Below are 9771 nucleotides of genomic sequence, written 5' to 3'. Positions count from 1 at the left end.
TTCAAAAGCAACCTTTATTTCAGTATGAAACACTGTCTTCAATATTTAAACTGCCACATATCATACTACAAGGAATTTGTTTAATGGGATTACCACCAGACTTGTTGCAGAGACTTTAATTACACTACAAAAAATACAAAATTTTTTAATACAACCAAGCTGTACAACTTCCTCCCCCAAACTGATTTTTTTTTTAAAAAGTTGTGGCACATCTCTACATAAAACCCTGAGGTGAAAGGTTAATACAATAAAAATGAAGCTTTTTTTAAAAAAAGGTAATGTACATGACTTTACAAAAGTTTTTTAAAAGGTAACTTACAATGTTACTCTATACACTTTGTTAAAATCAATTTGAGATCTGGAGGAGAGCCCATAAAAGTTCTTTAGAGCCCACTTTAAATACTGGCTAATGCCGGGATGGGCGCCATTTGCCATCTCTGTAGTTCTCTCTTCTGTTATAGTCATGGCTCCAGCCATCATGGCTCCTGTCTTCATAGCAGTACTCATCCCTGTTCCCTCTAGAATAGTGATCAGATCCAGCATCATGAGGACTCCTGTCTTCATAGCTGTACTCATCTCTATTCCCCCTGTAAAAATGATCAGATCCATAGTCTCCAAAACGCTGCTCACGGTTAAAATGTCTGCTGTCCATATAAGGATGGGAGTTCAGCCTGTTCTTGCGCTGTGCTGACGATCCATCTGGACGACGCTGCATTTGTGAGCCTGAAGACTGATTAAATGAATGACTCTGCTGCTGCCCCGGTGAGATATAACTGGACTGATCTGCATGTGGAGAACCATACTTTCCACTGTATTGTGACTGCTGCCGTGTACCACTATTCATCTGGGGGAAAAAAAAAAGGCTAATCAAGAAAGAAGTCTAGCTGATTTGATGGATACTGAATCAGCATTTGGTTCTGCTGAGATTGGATGACTGATGGAACAGCTTAGCACTCCATGGTGCAAGATTTAGGACAGTTTTTTAATGCTTACAAAGGGCTATGAGTTCTGCATTACATAAATAGTAAATACAGGAGGAATACCATGCACTATGTGCATCAGCATTCATGGCAGCCACACACTCTCTACTGGAGACCTTAATGTCATACAGTATTTTCATCCCTCTAATGAGCCAGGCCTGCTTAATTCTTCTAAATGATATACTAAATAAAATTCAGGATAATAAAAAGCAAGAGCATTTAATTTCTTTGAGATATAGTTTTGGCTGAAGAGATTATACCAAACAGTTGACCCAAAGGAGACAAAAAACAACATACTGACCTATTTTTGTCAAGTGAGCATTTGTTTTCAGAAGTTGACAAACAATGAAATCAGAGCTGATTGTTTTATTCATATGGATGCTAAGTTGTCCTTTGTGGAACAATATTTGCTCCTCAGCTGAAAAGCTTTGATGTGAATACTTACTAACAGAAGGACTGGATGCAGGTTCACAGAGTGAGTTTAGACGTATACACTGATTGCTTTATCTATAGTTACTCTTTGGTTCAAAGAGTTTTCAGGCACTAAACACTTCAGTGGCAGGAACAGTAAACCTACTGCAATCATACTTTCAACACTCCATAAACACATTCCTGTGAATCAGTATCTGTTAAATAAGTATCCCTAAGTAAAAAAGTACTTAAAATTAAAAGGAGAGTGTTCTTTCATGTGTTATCCACCTACTGCTTGTGACCACTAGGTTTAGATTTTCTGTTTCTATTGACTTAACATACCATTTGTCTCTGAAGGTTATCAGGAGATGAGAAAGACCTCTGCAGCATCTGCGTGGATGTGAATCCTGTTGCTAACGTGTTATCTGTGCTCCTATCATATCTGCTGAAGAAAGATTAGGAATTTTAGTGTTTCAAACCATCATTGTGCAAGCTAGAGGGGCATCAGCAGCCTAATTACATTAGTGTTTTTTAAAAAAAAAGTCATGCTGTAATTTTTTTTTAAAAAGGCTTGCTTATTTTGTGTATTGTTATTTCCCCTTTTCTGTGTGGGTCTTTCACACACCAATGGAAAAACATGCTTAAACCGGGAAGTGACTCAGAAAAACATGCTTAAACCGGGAAGTGACTCAGAAAAACATGCTTAAACCGGGAAGTGACTCAGACCACAAGAATTGGCAGATGGACTTTGAGGCAGGAGTGATTGAACCTGAAACTGCTTTTTGCTTTTCTCAAAAGGGACTAGCCATCAAGGTAACAGCATACCTTTAATGTTCTTACTAATTGGCAATACTTATTTAGACCATTAGGTTTTGGGCCACTAAGAATACATATACCTGTTCCATAAGGAGAGAAGCTGTAAAGATTGTTTGGAATGCAAAGTAACTAAAGGTATCATTTGGAAAAACAAACTGCTTCCTGCTTCTGAACCAAATTATACTAGAGGAGGTAGCAATTTTTTTGTATGCTGAATTGCATAAATTTACTCTATTTGCACTATGACTACTTCAGTGATATCATTTGAACAACATACTGAGCTAAAGGCAATTCACAATTTCATTTGATGGCACCACAAAAGGTCTGGATAGAGATTTCTATTTACCACTGAATTACACAAAGTTACATCCATGGGGGTTTTTTGTGGTAGATGTGTCAATAAGATTTTCTAAACATCTGCATGAATTAACAATACTCAATAGTTCAGTTACTCAAGACCTGCTGAAGTTTTATTTGTACACTATCAAAACAAGAATCAAATCTGCATGGATCATTTACATTTAAGTTAGCTATTACACTTGTACTTGACATCATTCTTGTCATAACTTACAAGTTAAAAAGAAACCATCCAGTAAGACTGTATTCATGTCCAGAGACTAGGGCCTGGTCTACACCTAAGTTAGGTCAACCTATTTATGTCACTCAGAGCTGTGAGAAATTTTGCACCCTGTGCACTGTAGCTAAGTTAACCTAACCCACACTATAGATGCAGTTCAGTGGACCTAGTTACCGCTTCGCAGAAGGCGGATTAACTACATCAACAGACAACCCCTTCTGCCAACGCAGAAAGCATCTACAGCTCAGCAGCATACCTGCAACTCTTCCGTTGCAGCTCATGTAGAGTAGAACTAGCCTAGTTTTAAGTGAATCACCACATAAGGCTCAAAAGTATTGCTTTTGATAGTGGGTATACTAACCCATCAAATAGTGGCCACTGAACACTATATTCCTCTGGTAACCACAAATCCAATTTTGGAGCTGATAATTTTGGCACCTTTTTGATTTTACAGAAGGAACGCAGGATTGCTTTGCTTAGTATATGCTAAGTGTCAGCTATTTTTTCCAATATGATCTTACCCAGCCTTTCATTTAGATCTGTTTAAAAACCTACATGCAGGATTTCAGTTGAGATACACCTGACCGGTTCTGTGAAGTCAGATCAAGCTTCACAACACAGCTTTTGTAATAAAATAATTAAACTCTACGGTCTACAGCAACACAGAGGAACAAAAACCAGAGACACTAAGGGCAAGGCTAAACTACATCTGTGCCGCTGCACTGCTGTAGTGCATCTAGTGAAGATGTGCTATGCCAATGGAGGATCTCCCATTGGCATAATTACTCCACCTCAGCAAGAAGTGGAAGCTATGTCAGTGGGAGAGCATCCTCTGCCAATATAGCACCTGTGTGGACAGCACAAAACTTGCATCGCTGAGGGAACGTGGGGGCCTTTTTCCACACCCCTAAGTGACGCAAGTTAGATTAATTTAAGCAGTAGTTTAGACCTGCCCTAAGTTACTACAAATTTTCTATTTTCACTAGATTTTTCCTAAAAGAACACAGCTCACTAGAGCATATGAAGTGGAAAGGTTTAGAAAGCTAGTGTTTCACAGTGGGTATGCATTTTTCAACCTTGTTTTCATAAAAAAACCCAAAACCACCATATACTTTTTTCCCCCCCTCACAATAGGTTCCTAATTTTTATTTTGTTGCCCTAAGAGATACAACTGTGCTCCACCTACAAACAGTATAAATGAATAGGAAGAGAGCCTCACACTGGAAAGAAGGTACAACTGCTACTCTGCCCAGAAGCAGGACAGCAGCCACAGCAAAAAGTCACCATATACTAAATTACAAAAGTATATATTTGATTAGTACTTGCTGGTAGGTGGGATAGAAGTCTTTACCTGTTTGAATTTGGTGTTGAATGTGGTGTGCTGGAAGGACTTGTATTAGCAGATCCATGCTGGGAATAAGATGAATTGCCATCTTGAGATGCATGACTACTCCCTGAATTAAAACAAACATTTTATAAGACAACCTAAAGAACAAATGGAAGTTTGGATAAGAAGTGAACACCTGTTGAAGATGGAAACACTTTTGCATTGCTTTTAATTAGCTTTGGAGTTTCATCAGTGAACCGTCGAGGCACACAATCAGGTTTACAAAACAGGGTGTTGCAATTGTTTTAATACCCAATGGTAAAGATGCAATCAACTTGCAACATTCTGGCTAGTAAACCTAGTTTAACTGCAATCAGATACAACTGTCACTAACATGCCAGTAACAGTAATTTGTAACCCCCACCCCTCCCCCAACTAAAGCATGAGGAGTTTAGAGCAGTGGTTCTCAACCAGGGGTACATGTACCCCTGGGGGTACTCAGAGGTCTTCCAGGGGGTACATCAACTCATCTCAATATTTTCCTAGTTTAACAGGCTACATAAAAAGCACTAGTGAAGTCAGTACAAACTAAAATTTCAGACAATGATTTGTTTATACTGCTCTGTGTATCATACACAGAGCAGTAAAGTACAATATTTATATTCCAATTGATTTTATAATTATATAGTAAATTAAAAAGTAAGCAATTTTTCAGTAATAGCGTGCTGTGACACTTTTGTATTTTTGTGTCAGATTTTGTAAGTTTAAGTCAGGTGAAACTTGGGGGTTACACAACACAAATCAGACTCTTGAAAGGGGTCTGGAAAGGTTCAGAGGCACCGGTTTAGAGTATTTCTTGGAGCTATAAAATAGATAATCTAAACATATAGCAGAAAACCTGAAGAGTGAGCTCTCCTTACCTTGTAGGAAAGCTTATGTTTCTTAAGGCAACCCATTTCACTAATGGTTTGAGACTCACCTATTGAAAGCAATGGACTCATCAAGGCAGGGATCATCTCTTATGCCATACACCACTAAGCACAATAGGGCAGTAATCTTAGTTGCAGCCACTAGATACTACCATAATGTATTAATCTGAGCTTTGCCTCCGACTCCAGTGTGTACTGTATTATGCTCCAAATGACTAAACTGTGCATTCACTGAACTCAATTTTTTCACCTATGTAACAGGCAGGAATATATTTAAATGGATTGTTTACTGACCCTACTAATCTGTTTCTACATATATAAACCTTTTGCATGAAACCCAAGAAAATAAAGTTAATGAATTCTATGGCCCACCAGAGCAGTTCATAAGGCTTGCAGCCTGCTTCAACATAATACGCTAACAGCCAATTTATTAGCTTTTTGTCATGCTTACATCATTTTAGTTTGCACAAGTGTGTTAACAGGTTTTCTAAATACGTACAAAACATGCTGAACTTAAAATATCAATATAGGTGACTTTGTACATATTTTAAGATTTAATCTGTTTGACCCACACAAAGTTGGGTTTATGTGGCCCTCCTGTGTAATAAGGGTGGGCACCACTGATCTAAAGGATTACCACCACTTTTTGAGCATTCTTATCCAAGAATTCCAATAGATATTTCCTTCCTCTTTTCAGGAATCAGTCACTCCCACTGGCAAACCCAGGCATTCACTCAGACTCTATACTGTTGCCTCCAGAACATTATACAACCTTATGACTGTACCTCTTCCAAACCTCTCTCTCTAGCATCGGGGTGGGGGGTGACGGGGACTAGAAACAAAGATTTCCCTCTTTCTGAGCATGCAAATTCCAACTCTCCTGAATTGGTTGAATTTGTTCAACAGCAGCAATTTATCCCTACGTGAGAGAGCTTCATTTGCCATCCTATCCATTTCCAAAACAGTCTTATATTCAATAATCTGCACCCTCTATATTTTTGCTTACCTTCCTCTCTGGCAAACCTTATTACTCCCTGTACACTAATACAAGACCTCACTTGTTGGTCAATGGTCAAAACTGAGGTCAGAGACTAGGACTTTTGTGAAAAACAAATCCCACCATTTGAGTCTGAGCCATTTCTGCTGTTTCAATGCTATTAGACAATTTTGGGTATACACTCAGCTAAATCGGAAGCTTCCCCCCCACACCCGCATACTGTAGATTTGAACAGCCTTGAGAAAAATGTAGAAGTTCTCTAAATACATAGATGTAATTGATTAGGATTGCTATAGTCACCATTCACACAACATTTGCAGTGTAAAAAACAAAAACCTGAAATCAAAGTTAACACTAAAAAAAACAAAAACAAACCAGCTTATGCTCAGGCAGAGCTGACAGACAAGTCTCCTGCTGCAGGAAAAGTATAATAAGGAAAGGCTAGTGTACAAATCTGTTCTGACACCTTCATTTCACAAATATACCAACCATTAGAAAAATGAATTACAATTTGATATCCTACAATGAATATCCTTTTTACCTAAAAATATTAAATATAAATAGTCAAGTTTTTTTGTGAAGGGGGAAAAGATAACTCCACTTTGCCTAAAACAACTAGATTGTTTAAATGTTTATTTCATGGATACCTGATCGGAACTGAATTTTGATGGGCCTTCCAAAAAGTTTGATCCCATTAAGCAGACTCATTCCATAAGGGACAGATTCTTCGTGTTTGAAATTCACAAATGCAAATTGCTTTGGTTTACCATCTCTATCCTTAGGTATTTTAACTTTAATTACTGGACCTGCCTGCAAATCAAGAAACAAAAAAATGTTAAATAAAAATGGAGCAAGTTCAGAAGAGTTTTACTCTTACAAAGAAATGGAAAAGGAAATCAAGAAACTCATAAGCAAGCACACAAAGAACACCACACACATGCCAGTTCTGCAGAGAAATGTTACATGCATCTGTATTTAAGTGAAGCTGTTTGGGGCAGGGAGTATCTTTTTATTATGCGTGCATACAATGTCCTGATACAGTGTCCTCTAGGCACTACCACAATACAAAGAGTAATAAGCAGCAGTTGTAGTTACGCAAGCCACCTATGTTACTCTAAGAACAAAACATGTACTGCAATAGAAGGGTAAGACTACCTCAAATTAGAAAGGGAAGAAAGAGACCAAGGAATAGGCTTGATCAATACCGCCAGCCACAAGCAATCAAAAATAGTGACACTGGCTTCAAAATCATGACATCTGACAATACTAAGTTTTGGTTTCTGTGTTTCCTGGTTTGAGCCTTTAGGTCACATTTCAAGCTTTCCTTCACAATTATGACAGATGTTTTTTTTAAAAAAAGTGTTAGTTGATGGTTCAGTGCCTCACCACTGAACCATCTTAATACTAGGGAGACTGGAGTTCAAGACTGGTGACTTCCTGTGTGACCTTGAGTATCAGAAGAGTAGTCCTGTTAGTCGGGATCTGTAAAAGCGGCAAAGAGACTTGTGGCACCTTACAGACTAACAGACGTATTTATTGGAGCATAAGCTTTCGTGGGTGAACACCCACTTCGTCGGATGTATGACCTTGGTTAATTCATGTAGCCTCTCTGCCTCAGTACTCCACCTATAAAAATGAGAATATTCCTCCACCTCAGAGTATTGAGGACAATAAATTAAAGTGTGGTGAAATGCTTTGAGATCTGCTAATAGAAAGTGCTGTAAGAACTATGTGGTATTATTATTCTTCAATCTACTTCAGCAGTTGTGCCTTCACAAAAAACCCACATATAATATCATGAGCCTGGCAATAAAATTGTAAGAGTTTAACAGTGCTGATGCAGGATTTGAAGTGCAAAATTCTCTGACCTGCCTTTTGCAGGAGATCAGACTATATCAGGAGTTCTCAAACTGTGGGTCAGGACCACAAAGTGGGTCACAACCCGTTTTAATGGGGTTGCCAGGGCTGGTGTTACACTTGCTGGGGCCCAGGACTGAAGCCAAGAGCTTTAGCCCTGGACTCAGGCTTTGACTTTAGCCCTGGGCACAGGGGCTCAGGTTACAGGTCCCCTCCCCCCTGGCTGGGGATGAAGCCCTGGGCTTCAGCATTGCTCCCCATCCGCTGCATGGGGTGGTGAGGCTTGAACTTTGGCCCCTCCACCCAGGGCGGTGGTGCTCAGGCGGGCTGAGACTTCGATCCCACCTCCTGGGGCCATGTAGTAATTTTTGTTATCAGGAGGGGGTTGCGGAGCAATGAAGTTTGAGAATCACTGGACTAGATCATCAAAACGGTGATTGCTGGCTTTAACATCAGAGTGTGTCTACACTGCACAACTAAGCCCAAGCTCTGACTCACGTTTGAGCCCAAGCCCCCTTTGGTCCACGCTCAAATCCATCTGACTGAAGCCAACAAGCATTCAAGACCCGGGTCCCCAGGGCCCTGCTAGAGGGGTGGGTGGGGAGCCAAGCCCCGCTGTGACTGGCATCCGAGCCCTGTCGTTTGGCAGCGCAGAGCCTCAGGCCAGGCGCCGCCTGCGCAGTGCGGCGGGGACGCGCTCGAGACCCGGCGCCAGGGAGGCTCGGCCCCGCTTCACAGGGCAGCGTGGGCGCATGAGCAGGCGGCGAGACCCGGCTCCAGGGAGGGCAAGCGCCGTGCGGACGCTCGCGCGCAGGCTGAGGCACGCGGAGGCCCCGGAGCGGGGCTAAGCGCGCGGGGCGGAGACACCCCGGCCTCAGCCGGGCGGCGGCAGCGGGCGGGGACCGACCCCCACGGGAGCCTCCCCGGCCGCTGCGGAAGGGGAGCCCCGCCTGCCGGGGCGAGGCGCCGATGCGGGGGAGGGGCAGGACGGCACGGGCAGGGTAGTCCGGGCCGCGCGGGGCTCGGCCGGGGCGAGCGGCCCGGGCCCGCGGGCGGAGCCTGGGATGGGGGCGGGGCTGACGCCCATCGCGGGGGGGAGGGGAGAAGGCTGCTGCCGGGAACCGCCCGGCCTCGTCCTGCCCTCTCAGATCGCCCCCTGCCCCCCGGAGAGCGCAGAAGCCGGTACCTGGTGGAAGAGCTCGAAGATCAGCTCCTCGGTCACCCGGGGGTCCAGGTTCCCCACGAACAGGGTCCGGTTGGCCTCGGCCGCCGCCGCGCCCATCTCCACGCACGGGCCCCGACTGACTGCGCAGGCGCCAGCAGTGCATTGCGCAGGCGCAACCGTTTGAGGGCGAGAGCTTTACGCCTTCACGGGAGAGCTTTACGGTGGCGGGCGGGCGTGCGCATGCGCTCGTTGGCTGGGGAACAAGTATGGGGGGTCTCCGCTGTGCGCATGCGCAGCCCTAGGCATTAAAAAGCCACGTGTTCCACTCCCTCACTCTCACTGCCTGGGCTACTTTAGGAGGGGAATGAGTGCTGCTGGGGGAGTGGCTGGTGCCAAGGAGGGAGAGGGAAGGAGGGGGCCAGGAGGTGGGCTCCAGCTCGACTCTCTGCTAGCCACAGTCTTGCAAAAATCTTGAGGCTGATTTTAAAAATAATGAAATTCCAAAAATATCATGGTGAAGTGGGGGTGGCTTGCTTTGCCTTGCAGATGTTGAGCCTTTAGGTCACAGTTCAAGCATTTCCCCTCAACTGTCGGGCTTGGAAACCTGTTTTTCGTTAAGTCTCATATAATCATATGACTCCAGAAGCTGGGGCTTCCAGAGAAACACCTCCTGTCGTGAGAGTTGGCAATACTGTAAAATGATACAGGAAGC

The 9771-nt window shown here is 43.1% G+C and overlaps 1 protein-coding gene across 4 annotated transcripts; it reads right to left on the bottom strand.

Moving 5' to 3' along the window:
* Nucleotides 1-269: 269 nt before the first annotated feature.
* RBM7 (RNA binding motif protein 7) lies at nucleotides 270-9293 on the bottom strand. 4 transcript variants are annotated; one of them, XM_027822923.3, is made up of 5 exons: nucleotides 9081-9293; nucleotides 6685-6847; nucleotides 4136-4238; nucleotides 1734-1833; nucleotides 270-844 (listed from the first exon to the last, which is right to left on the bottom strand). In XM_027822923.3, exons 1-5 carry the CDS (start codon nucleotides 9174-9176, stop codon nucleotides 407-409), a joined length of 900 nt encoding a protein of 299 aa, XP_027678724.1. In that variant the 5' UTR covers nucleotides 9177-9293; the 3' UTR covers nucleotides 270-406. The 4 variants fall into 4 exon arrangements, with proteins under 4 accessions (XP_027678724.1, XP_027678723.1, XP_027678725.1 ...); XM_027822922.3 differs by having other exon boundaries at nucleotides 1734-1836; nucleotides 9081-9284; XM_027822924.3 differs by lacking the exon at nucleotides 6685-6847 and having other exon boundaries at nucleotides 1734-1836; nucleotides 9081-9277.
* Nucleotides 9294-9771: the final 478 nt, after the last annotated feature.

This window comes from Chelonia mydas, chromosome 22 (genome assembly GCF_015237465.2).
Source record: "Chelonia mydas isolate rCheMyd1 chromosome 22, rCheMyd1.pri.v2, whole genome shotgun sequence".
Taxonomy (NCBI): domain Eukaryota; kingdom Metazoa; phylum Chordata; order Testudines; family Cheloniidae; genus Chelonia; species Chelonia mydas.
The sequence above is the reverse complement of the archived record's forward strand: the minus strand, read 5'-3'. Positions and strand labels throughout refer to the sequence as shown.